Source organism: Salvelinus alpinus, chromosome 27 (genome assembly GCF_045679555.1).
Source record: "Salvelinus alpinus chromosome 27, SLU_Salpinus.1, whole genome shotgun sequence".
Taxonomy (NCBI): Eukaryota; Metazoa; Chordata; class Actinopteri; order Salmoniformes; family Salmonidae; genus Salvelinus; species Salvelinus alpinus.
Genome location: NC_092112.1, coordinates 7,412,048 through 7,435,284, shown reverse-complemented (window position 1 = coordinate 7,435,284; position 23,237 = coordinate 7,412,048). Strand labels below are relative to the sequence as shown.

The 23,237-nt window shown below is 41.7% G+C and overlaps 1 protein-coding gene across 3 annotated transcripts in view; it reads left to right on the top strand.

Annotated features, from left to right (window-relative positions):
• LOC139555955 (transcriptional activator Myb-like) overlaps positions 1–23,237 on the top strand; it is a 79,168-nt gene that overhangs the window by 29,636 nt on the left and 26,295 nt on the right. For 2 of the 3 annotated variants that reach the window (XM_071369373.1, XM_071369372.1), the window contains exons 6-7: positions 3,926–4,127; positions 4,260–4,328. In XM_071369373.1, the coding sequence (XP_071225474.1) occupies positions 3,926–4,127; positions 4,260–4,328 (271 nt within the window). The remainder of the gene's footprint in view (positions 1–3,925; positions 4,128–4,259; positions 4,329–23,237) is intronic. The other variant, XM_071369374.1, reaches the window with a different exon arrangement.

The following is a 23,237-nucleotide window of genomic DNA, read 5'->3' as shown; positions in this document are numbered from 1 at the left end:
AGGAGGGAGAGAGGAGGGAGAGAGAGAGAGGAGGGAGGGAGGGAGGGGGGGAGAGAGAGGGGGGGGGAGAGAGAGAGGGGGGGTGATTGTAGTTGCTCAGAACTTACAGTATATTGCTATGTAGGGTTTCAATGGGGTGTTTGTCCCATTTGATGAAATGTTGTTTTGCAAGTGGACCCCACACCTCGCTGCCATAAAGTGCAATTGGTTCAATGACATATTCAATTAGTTTTAGCCAAATTTTAATAGGTATTTCAATTTTAATTGCTTTTTAATGGCGTAGAATGTCCTATGTGCTTTCTCTCTCAGTTCATTCATTGCCTCATTTAGGTGTCCAGTTGAGCTTATTTTTAAACCTAAGTAATTGTAGTGTGTGCAGTACTCTATATATTTTGTACCAATTGAGAACTTTGGTCTAATTCCCTGATATCTGGATCTTCTCTGGAAAATCATTATTTTAGTCTTTTTGGGGTTTACTGCCAGGGCCCAGGTCTGGCAGTACTGCTCTAGCAGGTCCAGGCTCTGCTGTAGGCCATGTGCTGTGAGTGACAGCAGGCATAGGTCATCTGCGAAGAGTAGACATTTAACTTCTGAATTGTGGAGACTAACACCAGGGGCTGAGGATTTTTCTAGAATAGTGGCCAATTCGTTAATGTAAATATTGAAAAGTGCAGGGCTCAGATTGCAACCCTGGCGAAGACCCCGCCCCTGGTTAAAGAATTCTGTTATTTTCTTACCAATTTTGATGCTGCACGTATTGCCAGTATACATTGATTTAATTATGTCATATGTTTTACCCCCTACACCACTTTCAATAACTGTGTAGAACAGTCCTGTATGCCAAATAGAATCAAATGCTTTTTGGAAGTCGATAAAGCAAGCGTATATTTTGGTATTATTTTGGTGGACATGTTTATCTATCAGGGTGTGTAGGGTGTAAATATGATCAGTTGTGCGATGTTTTGGTATAAATCCAATTTGGCTTTTACTCAAGACATTGTGCTTATTAAGGAAGTTTAGAACTCTTACATTTATAATACTACAGAAAACCTTCCCCAGGTTACTGTTCACACAAATGCCTCTGTAATTGTTAGGGTCAAATTTGTCTCCGTTCTTAAAGATTGGGGTTATGAGTCCTTGATTCCAGATGTCAGGGAAATAACCTACACTCAGGATCAAATTAAACAGTTTTAATATAGCCAATTGAAATGTTGCACTAGTGAGTTTGAGCATCTCATTTAGGATGCCATCAGGTCCGCATGCCTTTTTAAATTTGAGAGCCTAAAGTTTCTTATAGAGCTCCTGGTCAGTAATTGGGGAGTCCAGTGGATTTTGATTTTCCTTTATAGCTTTTTCTAATCCATTCAACTTCTCATGAATTTGGCATTGCTCTGCATTTGTGTCAATTTGAACGGTGTTGTAGAGTGTTTTAAAATGGGTTGTCCATATGTCACCATTTTGTATCGCTAATTCCTCGTTTAGATTTTTTACAGTTTTTTCCGATTTTGCCAGAAGTTGTTTGTGTTTATGGACTCCTCAATTAGCGTCAGCTGCTTGCTGTTGTACTGGGCTTTTTTGGTTCTGAGTGTTACGTTTATAGAGTTTTAAAGTCTCACAGTAATGAAGGTGTAATTCACCATTATTTGGGTCTCTGTGCTTTTGGTTGGATAGTGTTCTAAGTTTTTTCCTTATAATTTTACAATCTGCATCAAACCAGTTGTCATCTGTGATGTTTTTTGTTTTGTTTTTTATCCATTTCAATTGTGCTTCTTTTGCCGTTTGCCTGAATATATAGTTGATGTTTTTTACTGCTAGATTGATGCCTTCTTTACTGTGAGTGAATGTGGTATCCAGGAAGTTATCAAAGAGTGCTTGGATATTTTGGTCCCAGGTTGCTTTCTGGTATTCTGTGCTGTTTTGGTCCCATCTGTATGACTGTCTGATGTTGTACAGCTCACTGGGCTGTGAATGTCTGATGTTGTACAGCTTACTGGGCTGTGAATGTCTGGTTGTTTCCATGTCTGTTCTTTTGAGGAACAACGTAATTTGGCTGTGATCAGACAGAGGTGTTAGTGGCTTGACAGTGAATGAGCTGAGAGAGAAAGGGTCAATGTCTGTAATCATATAGTCTACTGTACTGTGGGCAAGAGGTGAGCAGTAGGTGAATCTCCCCAAAGAGTCCCCCCGTAACCTACCATTGACAAAGTACAGACCCAGGCTTCTACAGAGCTGCAACAGATCCCTTCCGTTGTTGTTGACGGTGCTGTCACTGTTGTTTCTATGGGGGAGATTAAGACAGTTAGAAACAGTATGGCCTGTAATAAAGCTGTCCCCTCGTGTGCTCGTTAGATCAGGTAGTGTTCCTGTGTGGTCGTTAGATCAGGTAGTGTTCCTGTGTGCTCGTTAGATCAGGTAGTGTTCCTGTGTGGTCGTTAGATCAGGTAGTGTTCCTGTGTGCTCGTTAGATCAGGTAGTGTTCCTGTGTGCTCGTTAGATCAGGTAGTGTTCCTGTGTGGTCGTTAGATCAGGTAGTGTTCCTGTGTGCTCGTTAGATCAGGTAGTGTTCCTGTGTGCTCGTTAGATCAGGTAGTGTTCCTGTGTGCTCGTTAGATCAGGTAGTGTTCCTGTGTGCTCGTTAGATCAGGTAGTGTTCCTGTGTGCTCGTTAGATCAGGTAGTGTTCCTGTGTGCTCGTTAGATCAGGTAGTGTTCCTGTGTGCTCGTTAGATCAGGTAGTGTTCCTGTGTGCTCGTTAGATCAGGTAGTGTTCCTGTGTGCTCGTTAGATCAGGTAGTGTTCCTGTGTGCTCGTTAGATCAGGTAGTGTTCCTGTGTGGTCGTTAGATCAGGTAGTGTTCCTGTGTGCTCGTTAGATCAGGTAGTGTTCCTGTGTGCTCGTTAGATCAGGTAGTGTTCCTGTGTGCTCGTTAGATCAGGTAGTGTTCCTGTGTGCTCGTTAGATCAGGTAGTGTTCCTGTGTGGTCGTTAGATCAGGTAGTGTTCCTGTGTGCTCGTTAGATCAGGTAGTGTTCCTGTGTGGTCGTTAGATCAGGTAGTGTTCCTGTGTGCTCGTTAGATCAGGTAGTGTTCCTGTGTGCTCGTTAGATCAGGTAGTGTTCCTGTGTGCTCGTTAGATCAGGTAGTGTTCCTGTGTGCTCGTTAGATCAGGTAGTGTTCCTGTGTGCTCGTTAGATCAGGTAGTGTTCCTGTGTGCTCGTTAGATCAGGTAGTGTTCCTGTGTGCTCGTTAGATCAGGTAGTGTTCCTGTGTGGTCGTTAGATCAGGTAGTGTTCCTGTGTGCTCGTTAGATCAGGTAGTGTTCCTGTGCCGCATTTGTGTCCCCACAGATGAGCACATTTCCCTGGGCCTGGAAATGGCACGTCTCTTCCTCAGGGGGGGGGTGAAGATCTCCTCTGAGTAATATGGGGATTCTGAGGGGGGGGGGGGGGGGGGGTATATATTGCGCAAAGGAACACATCTTTTTCTGTCAGTACCAGTTATTTTTTCAGTTTTAACCAAATGTGATATTTGCCAATTTTGAGGGAATCAATTAGATGTTGTAGTTCGGATTTGTACCAAATGATCAGTCCTCCAGAGTCTCTGCCTCTATTGACAGAGCTGTGTTTTTGTTACCTCTCTGTAGCCTGTGGGACAGTGAGTTAGCCCTACGTCAGCCTTACACCATCTCTCTCTCTCTCTCTCTCTCTCTCTCTCTCTCTCTCTCTCTCTCTCTCTCTCTCTCTCTCTCTCTCTCTCTCTCTCTCTCTCTCTCTCTCTCTCTCTCTCTCTCTCTCTCTCTCTCTCTCTCTCTCTCTCTCTCTCTCTCTCTCTCTCTCTCTCTCTCTCTCTCTCTCTCTCTCTCTCGCTCTCGCTCTCGCTCTCGCTCTCGCTCTCGCTCTCGCTCTCTCTCTCTCTCATATTACCCAGGACTGATAATGCCATCAAGAACCACTGGAACTCTACGATGCGTAGGAAGGTGGAACAGGAGGGTTACCTTCAGCACTCCTCCCACTCCATCGCCCCCGGTTACGCCAAGGCCAACCACCACAACGTGGGCTTCCATCACCACTCCCCTCTCCATCCCCTCTCCCTCCTCACGGGCACCTACCCCTATATTCCTGACCATAGGGTGAGTCCACGCTCTCACCCCCTTTCCCCCCCTCTGTCGCTTTGGATAGAAGCTCCTGCGAAAAATAGGTTTTATCTCCCAGCTCCTGATATGCTGTTTGTGGAGTCTGATCTGTTTCTATTGGTTCCCAAGGTTCCCTTTCCCCTAGCGCTGCACGTCAACATCTTGAACATTCCACAGTACGGAACAGCTGCTATACAGGTGAGACACGAGAGCAACAACCCAGGGAAAGGTTTTAGTTGGTCTTCACAGCAACCCAGGGATAGCTTTCAGTTGGCCCTCACAGCAACCCAGGAAAACTTTTTAGTTGTCCCTCAATACACAACGACACAGCAACCCAGGGATAGACTTCAGTTGGCCTTCACAGCAACCCAGGAAAACTTTTTAGTTGTCCCTCAATACACAACGACACAGCAACCCAGGGATAGACTTCAGTTGGCCTTCACAGCAACCCAGGAAAACTTTTTAGTTGTCCCTCAATTCACAACGACACAGCAACCCAGGGATAGACTTCAGTTGGCCTTCACAGCAACCCAGGAAAACTTTTTAGTTGTCCCTCAATACACAACGACGCAGCAACCCAGGGATAGACTTCAGTTGGCCACTCACCACAGCAACCAAGGGAAGGGTTTCAATTCAATCCAGGATTCAAGGGAGAGGCAATACGGACATGCCTGGTGCCCAAATTGATGATGGATGTCGAGTGTGGAGAGGAATGGATTCGGTTCAGTCAGTCATCCTGATGAGCCCTTCCCAGCTAGCTAGTTCAGTCAGTCATCCTGATGAGACCTTCCCAGCTAGCTAGTTCAGTCAGTCATCCTGATGAGACCTTCCCAGCTAACTAGTTCAGTCAGTCATCCTGATGAGCCCTTCCCAGCTAGCTAGTTCAGTCAGTCATCCTGATGAGACCTTCACAGCTAACTAGTTCAGTCAGTCATCCTGATGAGCCCTTCCCAGCTAGCTAGTTCAGTCAGTCATCCTGATGAGACCTTCCCAGCTAGCTAGTTCAGTCAGTCATCCTGATGAGACCTTCCCAGCTAGCTAGTTCAGTCAGTCATCCTGATGAGACCTTCCCAGCTAGCTAGTTCAGTCAGTCGTCCTGATGAGCCCTTCCCAGCTAACTAGTTCAGTCAGTCATCCTGATGAGACCTTCCCAGCTAGCTAGTTCAGTCAGTCATCCTGATGAGCCCTTCCCAGCTAGCTAGTTCAGTCAGTCATCCTGATGAGACCTTCCCAGCTAGCTAGTTCAGTCAGTCATCCTGATGAGATGTCCCAGCTAGCTAGTTCAGTCAGTCATCCTGATGAGACCTTCCCAGCTAGCTAGTTCAGTCAGTCATCCTGATGAGCCCATAAGACTCACTACTGCAGTGGCTCTGGATAAGAGAGTCTGCTAAATGACTACAATGTAAATGTAAAATAATTTGGGGTGGTCTCGCTGTGAAAGCGGCCGGCCACACACCAATAAACCGATCTGACAACCAAACTAGCATTTTAAATAGCAGCCAACTAAAGTGGTTAGTTCTCTTTTCCGCAATGGCATCCTCCCAAACTCAACATCCGCCATTCCAAAACATAGATATAAGCCTTCTACAGGTTCTCATCTAACCAACCATGTATAGGTTATCCCAAGATTCCGTGGAGCATAGTGGCGACCTACTTGAATCAAAATGCAACACTTAAAAAATGTAGCTAGCCGTCTTCTCTTAAATTTGTCCTCTAACCGGCGATGTACACATTATTCCCAGATTCCATGTGGTTTTTCAGCAGTTTTGTTTTTAAAGGACGTGCAACTTCATCTCCCCGCTCTTGATTGATTTCAACAAATCAATCATCAAATTAAATGGTATTTATCACACGACAACAACAAACAACAACACGACAACAACACGACAACAACACGACAACAACAAACAACAGCTGTAGACTAACAGTGAAATGCTTACTTACGGGCCTTTCCCAACCACGCAGAGAGAAAGAACATAGACAAATAATAGAAAAGTAAAACACGTAATAATAAATACACAAAGAGTAATGATAACTAGGTTATATACACAGGGTACCAGTACTGAGTAATGATAACTAGGTTAAATACACAGGGTACTAGTACTGAGTAATGATAACTAGGTTATATACACAGGGTACCAGTACTGAGTAATGATAACTAGGTTATATACACAGGGTACCAGTACTGAGTAATGATAACTAGGTTATATACACAGGGTACCAGTACTGAGTAATGATAACTAGGCTATATACACAGGGTACCAGTACTGAGTAATGATAACTAGGTTATATACACAGGGTACCAGTACTGAGTAATGATAACTAGGTTATATACACAGGGTACCAGTACTGAGTAATGATAACTAGGTTATATACACAGGGTACCAGTACTGAGTAATGATAACTAGGTTATATACACAGGGTACCAGTACTGAGTAATGATAACTAGGTTAAATACACAGGGTACTAGTACTGAGTAATGATAACTAGGTTATATACACAGGGTACCAGTACTGAGTAATGATAACTAGGTTATATACACAGGGTACCAGTACTGAGTAATGATAACTAGGTTAAATACACAGGGTACTAGTACTGAGTAATGATAACTAGGTTATATACACAGGGTACCAGTACTGAGTAATGATAACTAGGTTATATACACAGGGTACCAGTACTGAGTAATGATAACTAGGTTATATACACAGGGTACCAGTACTGAGTACTGATAACTAGGTTATATACACAGGGCACCAGTACTGAGTAATGATAACTAGGTTATATACACAGGGCACCAGTACTGAGTAATGATAACTAGGTTATATACACAGGGTACCAGTACTGAGTAATGATAACTAGGTTAAATACACAGGGTACCAGTACTGAGTAATGATAACTAGGTTATATACACAGGGTACCAGTACTGAGTAATGATAACTAGGTTATATACACAGGGTACCAGTACTGAGTAATGATAACTAGGTTAAATACACAGGGTACTAGTACTGAGTAATGATAACTAGGTTATATACACAGGGTACCATTACTGAGTACTGATAACTAGGTTATATACACAGGGCACCAGTACTGAGTAATGATAACTAGGTTATATACACAGGGCACCAGTACTGAGTAATGATAACTAGGTTATATACACAGGGTACCAGTACTGAGTCCATGATAACTAGGTTATATACACAGGGCACCAGTACTGAGTAATGATAACTAGGTTATATACACAGGGCACCAGTACTGAGTAATGATAACTAGGTTATATACACAGGGTACCAGTACTGAGTAATGATAACTAGGCTATATACACATGGTACCAGTACTGAGTCAATGATAACTAGGTTATATACACAGGGTACCAGTACTGAGTAATGATAACTAGGCTATATACACAGGGCACCAGTACTGAGTAATGATAACTAGGTTATATACACAGGGTACCAGTACTGAGTAATGATAACTAGACTATATACACAGGGTACCAGTACTGAGTAATGATAACTAGGTTATATACACAGGGTACCAGTACTGAGTAATGATAACTAGACTATATACACAGGGTACCAGTACTGAGTAATGATAACTAGGTTATATACACAGGGTACCAGTACGAGGTCATTGAGGTAGAGATGTACAGGGCCTTCAGAAAGTATTCATACCCCTTGACTTATTCTACATTATGTTAAAACCCCCAATTTTTTAAAAGATTAAATCGATTTTTTCTCTCTCACCCATCTACACACAATTCATGACAAAGTGAAACATGTTTTTAAGACATTTTAGCTAATTTATTGGAAGGTAAATACAGAAATATCTCATTTACATAAGTATTCACACCCCTGAGTCAATACTTTGTAGAAGCACCTTTGGTGGCGATTACAGCTTTGAGTCGTCTTTGGTATCTCTATCAGCTTTGAGTTATCTTGGGTATGTCTGTATCAGCTTTGAGTTATCTTGGGTATGTCTGTATCAGCTTTGAGTTATATTGGGTATGTCTGTATCAGCTTTGAGTCATCTTGGGTATGTCTGTATCAGCTTTGAGTTATCTTGGGTATGTCTGTATCAGCTTTGAGTTATCTTCGGTATGTCTGTATCAGCTTTGAGTCATCTTGGGTATGTCTGCCACCACCATGCTTCACGGTAGGGATGGTGTTAGATGGATGATGAGCTGTGCCTCGTTTTCTCCAGACAGAGCGCTTTGCATTCAGGCCAAATAGTTACATATTTGTGTAATCAGACCACAGAATATTTTGCCTCTGGCTCTCAGAGTCTTTCACATGCATTTTTGCAAACTCCAGTCATGTTGTCATGTGCCTTTTTCTCAGGAGTGGCTTCTTTTCTCCCATAATGCCCAGATTGGTGAAGTGCGATACAGCAGGGGTTCCCAAACGGTTTTACTCAGGTCCCCCTTCCAGCATTGGGGAACTTCTCGCCCCCCACATCTATTTCTATGGGCAGATGGTGCTCTAGAGACTGTTGTTTTTGCAAATGTATAAAAATAAAAAACTGAAATATCACATTTACCTAATTGTTCAGACCCTTTACTCAGTACTTTGTTGAAGCACCTTTTGGCAGTGATTACAGCATCGAGTCTTCTTGGGGAGGATGCTACAAGCTTGGCACACCTGTATTTGGGGAGTTTCTCCCATTCTTCTCTGCAGATCCTCTCAAGCTCTGTCAGGTTGGATGGGGAGCGTCGCTGCAGAGATATTCAATCAGGTTCAAGTCCGGGCTCTGGCTGGGCCACTCAAGGACATTCAGAGACTTGTCCTGAAGCCACTCCTGCGTTGTCTTGGCTGTGTGCTTAGGGTTGTTGTCCTGTTGGAAATGTGAACCTTCACCCCAGTTTGAAGTCCTGAGTGCTCTGGAGCAGGTTTTCATCAATGATCTCTCTGTACTTTGCTCTGTTCATATTTTCCTCAATCCTGACTAGTCTCCCAGTCCCTGCCGCTGAAAAACATTCCCACAGCATGATGCTGCCACCACCATGTTTCCCCGTAGAGATGGTGCCAGGTTTCCTGCAGACATGACGCTTGGTATTCAGGCCAAAGAGTTCATCAGACCAGAGAATCTTGTTTCTCATCATCTGAGAGTTCTTTAGGTGCCTTTTGGCAAACTCCAAGCGGGCTGTCATGTGCCTTTTACTGAGTAGTGGCTTCCGTCTGGCCACTCGACCAAAAATGCCTAATTGGTGGAGTGCTGCAGAGATGGTTGTCCTTCTGGAAGGTTCTCCCATCTCCACAGAGGAACTCTGGAGCTCTGTCAGAGTGACCATCCGGTTCTTGGTCACCTCCCTGACCAAGGCCCTTCTCCCCCGATTGCTCAGTTTGGCCGGGCGGCCAGCTCTAGGAAGAGTCTTGGTGGTTCCAAACTTCTTCCATTTAAGAATGATGTTCTTGGGGACCTCCAATGCTGCAGAAATTTGTTGGTACCCTCCCCAGATCTGTGCCTCGACACAATCCTGTCTTGGAGTTTTACTGACAATTCCTTCGACCTCATGGCTTGGTTTTTACTCTGACGTGCACTGTCAACTGTGGGACCTTATATAGACAGGTGTGTGCCTTTCCAAATCATGTCCAATCAATTGAATTTACCACAGGTGGACTCCAATCAAGTTGTAGAAACATCTCTAGGATGAGCAATGGAAACAGAATGCACCTGAGCTCAATTTCGAGTCTCATAGCAAAGGGTCTGAATACTTTGTGAAGGCACTGTATATATAACTAGAAATAAAGTAACTAGGCAACAGGATAGATAATAAACAGTAGCGTATGTGATGAGTCAAAAGAAGTTCATACAAAATGGGTCATTGCTCCGGGGAACTTTTTGGTTAACTTTTTAACTAACTATTTAGCAGTCTTATGGCTTGGAGGTAGAAGCTGTTCAGAGTCATTTTGCTTCCAGAATATCGTTGCATCAGTACCGATTGACGTGAGGTAACAGAACAGAGAGCAGAGAGAGCAGAGAGAATAGAGAGAACAGAGAGAGCAGAGAGAATAGAGAGAACAGAGAGAGCAGAGAGAGCAGAGAGAACAGAGAGAGCAGAGAGAGCAGAGAGAGCAGAGAGAACAGAGAGAGCAGAGAGAGCAGAGAGAACAGAGAGAGCAGAGAGAGCAGAGAGAGCAGAGAGAGCAGAGAGAGCAGAGAGAACAGAGAGAGCAGAGAGAGCAGAGAGAACAGAGAGAGCAGAGAGAGCAGAGAGAACAGAGAGAACAGAGAGAGCAGAGAGAACAGAGAGAACAGAGAGAGCAGAGAGAACAGAGAGAGCAGAGAGAACAGAGAGAGCAGAGAGAGCAGAGAGAGCAGAGAGAGCAGAGAGAGCAGAGAGAACAGAGAGAGCAGAGAGAGCAGAGAGAACAGAGAGAGCAGAGAGAGCAGAGAGAACAGAGAGAGCAGAGAGAGCAGAGAGAGCAGAGAGAGCAGAGAGAACAGAGAGAGCAGAGAGAGCAGAGAGAACAGAGAGAGCAGAGAGAACAGAGAGAGCAGAGAGAGCAGAGAGAGCAGAGAGAGCAGAGAGAACAGAGAGAGCAGTAATGCAGCCAGTCAAGATGCTCTCAAGTTTTTGAGAATCTGAGGGCCAAATCTTTTCAGCCTCCTGAGAGGAAAGAGGCGTTGTAATTCCTTCTTCATGACTGTGTTGGTGTGTGTGGACCATGATTTATCCTTAGTGATGTGGACACTGAGGAACGTGAAGCTCTCGACCCGCTCCAACAGCAGCCTCGTCGACTGCAGCTTGGCCCTCTGTTTCCTGTAGTCCAGGATCAGCTCTTTTGTCTTGCTGATGTTGAGGGAGAGGTTGCCGTCCTGGCACCACACTGCCAGGTCTCCGACCTCCTCTCTATAGGCTGTCTCATCGTCGTCAGTGATCAGGCCTACTACTGTTGTGTTGTAGACAGGTTACCTTGGCGTTCTTAGGCACAGGGACTATGGTGGTCTGCTTGAAACATGTAGGTATTAAAGACTGGGTCAGGGACAGGTTGAACATGTCAGTGAACACACTTTCCAGCTTGTCAGCGCATTCTCTGAGTACGCGTCCTGTAAATCCATCTGGCCCTGCGGCCTGGTGAATGTTAAAGGTCTTACTCACTCTCGGCTACGGAGAGTGTGATCACACAGTTGTCCGGAATAGCTGGTGCTCTCATGCATGGCTCAGTGTTATTTGCCTCGAAGTGAGCACAGAAGGCATTTAGCTCGTCTGGTAGGCTCGTGTCACTGGGCAGCTCTCGGCTGGGTTTACCTTTGTATTCCGTGATAGTTTTCAAGCACTGCCTCATCTGACGAGCGTCAACGCCGGCTTAGTACGATACGATCTTAGTCCTGTATTTACGCTTTGCCTGTTTGATGGCTCATCAGAGGTCGTGGCGCAATTTCTTATAAGCGTCCGGATTAATGTCCCTCTCCTTGAAAGTGGCAGCTCTAGCCTTTAGCTCAGTGCGGATGCTGCCTGTAATCCATGGAAAACTCTGTTGTTAAATAGTGTGGTCTACAGCTTATCATGAGGTATTCTACCTCAGGTGAGCAGAACCTCCAGACTTCCTTAATATTAGAGATCTCACACCAGCTGTTGTTAACAGAGACACACACCCTCCCCCTCCTTGAGGTTACCCGACGCTGCCGTTCTGTCCTGCCGATATAAAAACCAGCTAGATGGACGGTATATTATCCATCTCCGAGAAAACATGGCATATTACATTTCTTCAGGTCCCGTTGATAAGATAGTCTCGTAAAGAGTTCATCCAGTTTCTTCTCCGGTGATTGTACGTTTGCTAATAGAACGAAGGGTATTTACTTGCCGACGTAGTTTCATCAGGGTTCCCCACGTCGCCCTTTCTTGCGTCGTCTCTTTCTCTTCCGAGTCTCAGGTCCTGGTCCGTGGTGAGCAGTATTTCCCGCTTCTCTGTCTCGTTGAAGTAGAACATTGTGCTGTTCTGAAGTCCAGATGCTGTTTCGACATAGGAAACAATGGCGGAAACATTATGTACAAAATAATAGTTAGGATCAGCTCAATAAATCACACAAAATAACAGCATTGGTCAGGAGCCTATAAAACAGTAGCTGTTCATTCTGGCGCCTGTGAAGTGATAATTGATGAGTGACTGACAAAACAGTGTTGTGTTTTCATTCCGTTTTGGTGACCCACATATCAAAATGCAACATTCCAAAATGTAGCTGACTGTGTTCTACAGTTCTACTGTTCTACAGTTCTACAGTTCTACTGTTCTACAGTTCTACAGTTCAACAGTTCTACAGTTCGACAGTTCTACAGTTCTACATGTCGTGTCTTTGACTATGCCAGATTGATTGTTATGACATGCTATTCTATAAAATAACTTATCCGCAATTAATATTACCTGATTGAACTAATCATGTAAATATTAATTAACTAGAGAGGGACACCACGAAAGAATATTTATAGAGCTGTTATCTTTCGAATAAACTCTTAAAGATTTTGTAATATTTTACTAAATAGCCGTCACATTAATCGTCATTTTATTCAGTCTCATCTGAAAGTTGTAAGTCCTTGATTATCTGCAAGAATCCTGGCTAACAAGTTGAATCAGCAATACAAAATTGGGTTTAATTATTTATTTACTAAATACCTAACTAATCACACAGAATCACACATATACAATTAGATCATAACTTGATCACAAATTACGTCATACAGAAAACGTCCCTAGCGGGCGGAATAGATATGACAGCTTGTTACACAAAGGGAAGGGGCGGGATTTTAGTGAAAGAGCGGGAGACTCGAACATAGGCGAGCTGTGCTCTCGTAAATCAGTATCTGATGCATTCTAAATTACCGCCCATTTGAGAAAGAAAATGCAATACATATTTACTCTGAGCTGCGCTTCAGTAGGTTGGTGGTAGATGGAAGAACGTATCGCCAACCCGAGTCCTCTGTCCTTTGGAGAATGTCTCTGGTTGTCACGGGATACTTTGTAGTAACGTTGTGTGTGGAAGACGGGATACTCGGACTGTCCTTCCTAATCTGCGTTTGTAGCAGCTGTTGCAGCTGTTGCCAACTCTTTCAAGATATCACTTCTGTAGTGAACACGAGTTCAAAGTTCATACCATTCACAATCAAAGTCCATGCTGATGTTGGCCTAGTTCTGTAGTTATTGTCTGAACCATCTTGACATCGGATCGTCATCCAAAATGTACCTGGAACAGGAAGTTACATTAGGTAGAGAGGTGTGTCTGAAAAGTCTATTACCCAGGTCTCTTCACAGGGGCGGGCCCCTGGTTGAGCAGAAGCCAAATTTATGAAAACACAGATCTCGCATTTGGAAGGTAAAATTACGTTTCACCTCTTCACAAACAATGTCATATTCAAACATTTGAATTAAACAACAATTCCATGTGAATCCGATACCTCTGACGTTTAGACTTTTCACAGTAGCGTTTATGTCATTCTATCATTGATGAGAATGTGTCAGAGGGCAACCGAACTGACATAATATACCTTAAGTACCACCGCATATGTACAGTTGGTTGGATTACCAGAATATAGTTCATTTCCCCCAACTTCTGATGTTACCCAGAATCTCTATGTTAACCCATGGGTTTCCTTATGTCACATCAGTTATAGTGGGGAGAGAGAAAAAGGGGGAAAGAGGTATTTATGACTGTCGTAAACCTACCCCCAACCCAACGTCATGACATACAGTTCTACATCTCTACAGCTCTACAGTTCTACAGTTCTACAGCTCTACAGTTCTACATCTCTACAGCTCTACAGTTCTACAGTTCTACAGTTCTACAGTTCTAAAGTTCTACATCTCTACAGTTCTACAGTTCTACAGTTCTACAGTTCTACAGCTCTACAGCTCTACAGTTCTACAGCTCTACAGTTCTACATCTCTACAGTTCTACAGTTCTACATCTCTACAGTTCTACAGTTCTACAGTTCTACAGTTCTACAGCTCTACAGCTCTACATCTCTACAGTTCTACAGTTCTACAGTTCTACAGTTCTACAGCTCTACAGTTCTACATCTCTACAGTTCTACAGCTCTACAGTTCTACAGTTCTACATCTCTACAGTTCTACAGTTCTACAGTTCTACAGTTCTACAGCTCTACAGTTCTACATCTCTACAGTTCTACATCTCTACAGTTCTACAGTTCTACATCTCTACAGCTCTACAGTTCTACAGTTCTACAGTTCTACATCTCTACAGTTCTACAGTTCTACAGTTCTACAGTTCTACAGTTCTAAAGTTCTACATCTCTACAGTTCTACAGTTCTACAGTTCTACAGTTCTACAGTTCTACAGCTCTACATCTCTACAGTTCTACATCTCTACAGTTCTACAGTTCTACAGATCTACAGTTCTACAGTTCTACAGTTCTACAGTTCTACAGTTCTACAGCTCTACAGTTCTACAGTTCAACAGTTCTACAGTTCTACAGTTCTACAGCTCTACAGTTCTACAGCTCTACAGTTCTACAGTTCTACAGTTCTACATCTCTACAGCTCTACAGTTCTACAGCTCTACAGTTCTACAGTTCAACAGTTCTACAGTTCTACAGTTCTACAGTTCTACAGCTCTACAGTTCTACAGCTCTAGAGTTCTACAGCTCTACAGTTCTACATCGCTACAGTTCTACAGTTCTACAGTTCTACAGTTCTACAGCTCTACAGTTCTACAGCTCTAGAGTTCTACAGCTCTACAGTTCTACAGTTCTACAGTTCTACAGTTCTACAGCTCTACAGTTCTACAGCTCTAGAGTTCTACAGCTCTACAGTTCTACAGCTCTAGAGTTCTACAGCTCTACAGTTCTACAGCTCTACAGTTCTACAGCTCTAGAGTTCTACAGTTCTACAGCTCTACAGTTCAACAGTTCTACAGTTCTACAGTTCTACAGCTCTACAGTTCTACAGCTCTAGAGTTCTACAGCTCTACAGTTCTACAGCTCTAGAGTTCTACAGCTCTACAGTTCTACAGCTCTACAGTTCTACAGCTCTACAGTTCTACATCTCTACAGTTCTACAGTTCTACAGTTCTACAGTTCTACAGCTCTACAGTTCTACAGCTCTACAGTTCTACAGTTCAACAGTTCTACAGTTCTATAGTTCTACAGTTCTACAGTTCTACAGCTCTACAGTTCTACAGCTCTACAGTTCTACAGTTCTACAGTTCTACAGTTCTACATCTCTACAGCTCTACAGTTCTACAGCTCTACAGTTCTACAGTTCAACAGTTCTACAGTTCTACAGTTCTACAGTTCTACAGCTCTACAGTTCTACAGCTCTAGAGTTCTACAGCTCTACAGTTCTACAGCTCTAGAGTTCTACAGCTCTACAGTTCTACAGTTCTACAGTTCTACAGCTCTACAGTTCTACAGCTCTACAGTTCTACAGTTCTACAGTTCTACAGCTCTACAGCTCTACAGCTCTAGAGTTCTACAGCTCTACAGTTCTACAGTTCTACAGTTCTACAGTTCTACAGCTCTACAGTTCTACAGCTCTAGAGTTCTACAGCTCTACAGTTCTACAGCTCTACAGTTCTACAGTTCTACAGTTCTACAGTTCTACAGTGCAACAGTTCTACAGCTCTACAGTTCTACAGTTCTACAGCTCTACAGTTCTACAGTTCTACAGTTCTACAGCTCTACAGTTCTACAGTTCTACAGCTCTAGAGTTCTACAGTTCTAAAGTTCTACCTCGAACCAGTGATGTAACAATATATCCAGTTCCATGTGGTTTTTGAGTTGTGGTGGTTTCAACAGTTTATATCTGTAATCGCTGAGGGATTTATTACCACTCGTCAAAACAACAGGGTTTTTGGTGAGTTTATAAGGTGCTTGTTTAATATGATGACTATTGTTGCGTAGATAGTAAATGTTATGTTTAGGATATATATATATCACAAACTGGTTCTGCATATTGGTTATTTATTTGGACACTTTAAAACTGTATTTTGGCATTGGGCTATTTATTTATTTAAACTTTATTTAAACAGGGAGTCACACTGAGATTAAACATCTATTTTACAAGAGAGTCCTGTACTTTACAATAAAAATAAATAATAATAATTAATAATATTAAAACAACATACACCTACTGTACCAGTCAAAAGTTTGGACACGCCTACTCATTCCAAGGTTTTTCTTAAATTTTTACTATTGTCTACATTGTAGAATAATAGTGAAGACATCAGAACTATGAAATAACACATATGGAATCATGTAGTAACCAAAAAAGTTTTAAACAAATTAAAATATATTTTATATTTGAGATTCTTCAAAGTAGCCACCCTTTGCCTTGATGACAACTTTGCACAATCTTGGCATTCTCTCAACCAGCTTCATGAGGTAGTCACCTGGAATGCATTTCAATTAACCGGTATACCTTGTTAAAAGTTAATTTGTGGAATTTCTTTCCTTCTTAATGCATTTGAGCCAATCAGTTGTCTTGTGACAAGGTAGGGGTGGTATACAGAAGATATATATTTTTAAAGAATCTAATAATTTATTTCACACTTTTTTAGTTACTACATGATTCCGCATGTGTTATTTCATAGTTGTGATGTCTTAACTATTATTCTACAATGTAGAAAATAGTAAAAATAAAGAAAAACCCTTGAAGGAGTAGGTGTGTCCAAACTTTTGACTGGTACTGTATATGTGTATAAAACAATATAATTCAGCACACAATAAACCAAAATAAACATTTAATAAAAGCAATCACATCCAACTACATAGAGGTCCTCAATCAATAATTTCAACTGAGTGACACCAGTACATCTAACTGCCTGAGTGGGACCAGCACATCTAACTGCCTGAGTGACACCAGCACATCTAACTGCCTGAGTGACACCAGCACATCTAACTGCCTGAGTGACACCAGCACATCTAACTGCCTGAGTGACACCAGTACATCTAACTGCCTGAGTGACACCAGTACATCTAACAGCCTGAGTGACACCAGCACATCTAACTGCCTGAGTGACACCAGTACATCTAACTGCCTGAGTGACACCAGTACATCTAACTGCCTGAGTGACACCAGCACATCTAACTGCCTGAGTGACACCAGTACATCTAACTGCCTGAGTGACACCAGTACATCTAACTGCCTGAGTGACACCAGTACATCTAACTGCCTGAGTGACACCAGTACATCTAACTGCCTGAGTGACACCAGCACATCTAACTGCCTGAGTGACACCAGTACATCTAACTGCCTGAGTGACACCAGTACATCTAACTGCCTGAGTGACACCAGCACATCTAACAGCCTGAGTGACACCAGTACATCTAACAGCCTGAGTGACACCAGTACATCTAACTGCCTGAGTGACACCAGCACATCTAACTGCCTGAGTGACACCAGTACATCTAACTGCCTGAGTGACACCAGTACATCTAACTGCCTGAGTGACACCAGCACATCTAACTGCCTGAGTGACACCAGTACATCTAACTGCCTGAGTGACACCAGCACATCTAACTGCCTGAGTGACACCAGTACATCTAACTGCCTGAGTGACACCAGTACATCTAACTGCCTGAGTGACACCAGTACATCTAACTGCCTGAGTGACACCAGTACATCTAACTGCCTGAGTGACACCAGCACATCTAACTGCCTGAGTGACACCAGCACATCTAACAGCCTGAGTGACACCAGTACATCTAACTGCCTGAGTGACACCAGCACATCTAACTGCCTGAGTGACACCAGCACATCTAACAGCCTGAGTGACACCAGTACATCTAACTGCCTGAGGTACACCAGTACATCTAACTGCCTGAGTGACACCAGTACATCTAACAGCCTGAGTGACACCAGTACATCTAACAGCCTGAGTGACACCAGTACATCTAACTGCCTGAGTGACACCAGCACATCTAACTGCCTGAGTGACACCAGTACATCTAACTGCCTGAGTGACACCAGCACATCTAACTGCCTGAGTGACACCAGTACATCTAACTGCCTGAGTGACACCAGTACATCTAACAGCCTGAGTGACACCAGTACATCTAACTGCCTGAGTGACACCAGTACATCTAACTGCCTGAGTGACACCAGCACATCTAACTGCCTGAGTGACACCAGCACATCTAACTGCCTGAGTGACACCAGTACATCTAACTGCCTGAGTGACACCAGCACATCTAACTGCCTGAGTGACACCAGCACATCTAACAGCCTGAGTGACACCAGCACATCTAACTGCCTGAGTGACACCAGTACATCTAACTGCCTGAGTGACACCAGTACATCTAACTGCCTGAGTGACACCAGTACATCTAACTGCCTGAGTGACACCAGTACATCTAACTGCCTGAGTGACACCAGTACATCTAACTGCCTGAGTGGCACCAGCACATCTAACTGCCTGAGTGACACCAGCACATCTAACTGCCTGAGTGACACCAGTACATCTAACTGCCTGAGTGACACCAGTACATCTAACAGCCTGAGTGACACCAGTACATCTAACTGCCTGAGTGACACCAGCACATCTAACAGCCTGAGTGACACCAGTACATCTAACTGCCTGAGTGACACCAGCACATCTAACAGCCTGAGTGACACCAGTACATCTAACTGCCTGAGTGACACCAGCACATCTAACTGCCTGAGTGACACCAGTACATCTAACTGCCTGAGTGACACCAGCACATCTAACTGCCTGAGTGACACCAGTACATCTAACAGCCTGAGTGACACCAGTACATCTAACAGCCTGAGTGACACCAGTACATCTAACTGCCTGAGTGACACCAGCACATCTAACTGCCTGAGTGACACCAGTACATCTAACTGCCTGAGTGACACCAGTACATCTAACTGCCTGAGTGACACCAGCACATCTAACAGCCTGAGTGACACCAGTACATCTAACTGCCTGAGTGACACCAGCACATCTAACTGCCTGAGTGACACCAGTACATCTAACTGCCTGAGTGACACCAGTACATCTAACTGCCTGAGTGACACCAGCACATCTAACTGCCTGAGTGACACCAGTACATCTAACTGCAGTGAACTATGCAGATTGTTCCACAAATTAGTAGCAAAAAAAAACAAAACACAGATTTTCCCAAATCTGTTGAGACTGAAGGGATCTCTAGTTATCCATTCTTGTGAACGGGTTTGGTAACTTATGATTCTTAACATAATGAATGAAAGTTTCATAGAGAGGGAGTCTCTGTCAGATTGCTTTGTAAATAAATAAACGAGAATGCAGATCTCTTCTTACAGACAGAGAAGTCTGTCCCACATTTATATACAGACTATAATGATGATGAGTCCTAAAATTGTCCCCTGTGATAAAACGTATTGCTGAATGGTAAACGGAGTCCAAGGAGTTTCGGCATGTAACAATATTACCAAAATCCAATACAGGGAGAATAGTTGTTTGAACAATCTTTCTCCTGTTTTCAAACCTGGGTCCTGATTTATTTCGATTTAAAAAAAACTATCTTAGCTCTTAGTCAGATCTTCTATATGCGTTACGGAGGACAACGTGTCATCAATATGGAAGCAGGACAGTGTCATTTTCAACTTAAAGGGATACGTTGGGATTTTTGGCAATGTAGCCATTTATCTTCTTCCTCAGAATCAGAAGAACTTGTGGAAACCATTTGTATGTCTCTATGTCCAGTATGAAGGAAGTTAGATGTAGTTCCGTGAACCAATGACTGGAAGACTATGAGTAGCTGCTAGCATGCTAACCACCCATGCTAACCACCCATGCTAACCACCCATGCTAACCACCCATGCTAACCACCCATGCTAACCACCCATGCTAACCACCCATGCTAACCACCCATGCTAACCACCCATGCTAACCACCCATGCTAACCACCCATGCTAACCACCCATGCTAACCACCCATGCTAACCACCCATGCTAACCACCCATGCTAACCACCCATGCTAACCACCCATGCTAACCACCCATGCTAACCACCACGATACATGAATTCAGTATTACAACCCCGGTGGGAGATGTCTGACTCCCTATGAGCGTCCTCAGTCAGACCATGGATGAGGCCGTGCGATGCCAGGCTTGGGTTCGCCCTGCCACAAGGTCTTTTCCCACAAACAACGAGGATATTTACTGAGATGTTGATAAGAACCTATGTCCAGAGGCTCCAGACTGGGCTTGATGCTAACTAGCGTCGGTTAAACACGATGTTCCTTTCATTTCCTTCAGTTGATTATCTTTAATTTTTGATCAGCCGCGGGATAGAAAGGATGGACATTTGACGTTCAGTCCATTTTAATGGGTAGTAGAAGTGTATTGCCTAATGTGAAAACAGTGTACTGTAATTTATACTACTTTACTTTTACTATACTTTAGCATACTACATTCAAAAGGTCAATTTTGAAACATATCTGAATTTTTGTTGGCTGTTGGACGAACTGTTTGTTTAAAAAACCTACTTTGAGAAGATATTATTAGGTTGTTGTTTTGGTGATTAAAACCAATATTCTCATTATATTTCCACAGTAAACTGATATTTTTTGATAAATGGTTGTTTGATGAACGATAACTACAAAAAAAATGAAAGGTTTTTGAGTGTTACAAGTTTTACCCGTTTTTAAATGTTATATTTAGAGTTTAGAACATAGTACCAAAGCAAAAACGGTCACACAAATAGTTTGATAACTGTTGTGCATTTTCTATATTTGTACATTTATAAATTGAAAACCAAATCCTACATGGATGTGTCTGTAAATACCACATCGTCATTCTCCGTCAGCCAGTGTGCTTCGTCAAAATGGAAAGAGTCACTATATTCTACCATGTGGAAATACGGTGTTGTATACAATGCACTGCTGCAATACCTAGGTTGTAACATTAACATTATATTTCCACTCATTATCTGAAATTTCATTGATATACTGTAAGCTGATGAATTTCAAGCACAGAGACTGTATCAGTTCACTAGAAAAGGTGAGCGTGTACGATGTGGAAAATGTTGTAAAATAAATTCTTACCATTTTTTTTTTTCCATTTTTTTTTTCATGTTAAGTTATAGTCATATAGTATAGTATAGTATAGTATATAGTATATAGTATATAGTATAGTAGTATATATAGTATAGTTATAGTCATATAGTATAGTATATAGTATAGTAGTATATATAGTATAGTTATAGTCATATAGTATGGTATATAGTATAGTATAGTAGTATATATGGTATAGTTATAGTCATATAGTATAGTATATAGTATAGTATAGTAGTATATATAGTATAGTTATAGTCATATAGTATAGTATATAGTATAGTAGTATATATAGTATAGTTATAGTCATATAGTATGGTATATAGTATAGTATAGTAGTATATATGGTATAGTTATAGTCATATAGTATAGTATATAGTATAGTATAGTAGTATATATAGTATAGTTATAATTATAGTTACTGTCTGTAAAAATGATACTGTATTTGCCATCTACTATTCTTTTTTATTCAGCATTTTTTTATTTATTACCGTTTTAAAATGTGTATCTTGTATTTTGTACTATTGGATTAAATGTCCCCTGCGGATAAAAACTATTAATTAATTAATTGTCGAGTATTAGAATAGTAGAATACAGAAGGTGTATTAGAATAGTAGAATACAGAAGGTGTATTAGAATAGTAGAATACAGAAGGTGTATTAGAATAGTAGAATACAGAAGGTGTATTAGAATAGTAGAATACAGAAGGTGTATTAGAATAGTAGAATACAGAAGGTGTATTAGAATAGTAGAACACAGAAGGTGTATTAGAATAGTAGAATACAGAAGGTGTATTAGAATAGTAGAATACAGAAGGTGTATTAGAATAGTAGAATACAGAAGGTGTATTAGAATAGTAGAATACAGAAGGTGTATTAGAATAGTAGAATACAGAAGGTGTATTAGAATAGTAGAACACAGAAGGTGTATTAGAATAGTAGAATACAGAAGGTGTATTAGAATAGTAGAACACAGAAGGTGTATTAGAATAGTAGAATACAGAAGGTGTATTAGAATAGTAGAATACAGAAGGTGTATTAGAATAGTAGAATACAGAAGGTGTATTAGAATAGTAGAATACAGAAGGTGTATTAGAATAGTAGAACACAGAAGGTGTATTAGAATAGTAGAACACAGAAGGTGTATTAGAATAGTAGAATACAGAAGGTGTATTAGAATAGTAGAATACAGAAGGTGTATTAGAATAGTAGAATACAGAAGGTGTATTAGAATAGTAGAATACAGAAGGTGTATTAGAATAGTAGAATACAGAAGGTGTATTAGAATAGTAGAATACAGAAGGTGTATTAGAATAGTAGAATACAGAAGGTGTATTAGAATAGTAGAATACAGAAGGTGTATTAGAATAGTAGAATACAGAAGGTGTATTAGAATAGTAGAATACAGAAGGTGTATTAGAATAGTAGAATACAGAAGGTGTATTAGAATAGTAGAATACAGAAGGTGTATTAGAATAGTAGAATACAGAAGGTGTATTAGAATAGTAGAATACAGAAGGTGTATTAGAATAGTAGAATACAGAAGGTGTATTAGAATAGTAGAATACAGAAGGTGTATTAGAATAGTAGAATACAGAAGGGGTATTAGAATAGTAGAATACAGAAGGTGTATTAGAATAGTAGAATACAGAAGGTGTATTAGAATAGTAGAATACAGAAGGTGTATTAGAATAGTAGAATACAGAAGGTGTATTAGAATAGTAGAATACAGAAGGTGTATTAGAATAGTAGAATACAGAAGGTGTATTAGAATAGTAGAATACAGAAGGTGTGATTTCTACATTGGTTTGTGCCTCAGCAGTTTTTCTCTTGTCATCAACAGCAAAACAAAATGTGGTAAATTAGTCTACCGGCCAGTCGTCGTGTAGTAATCATGATCAGATTACCGACCGCGGGGACTCCATTGTTTTGGGTGCAAACAAAATGTGCTCATGGTATTTGATTGAAAACTTTTTCATGAATGACTCAGAGGTGAAAGATGTTTGAAATGTCAATGAATGAACAATCAAAGGTTCTGAACAAAGGGGGACATTACAAGTGTTATCAGTTTATCAGTTTGTATTTAGAGTTTTGAAAATATACCACTGTACATCTGAA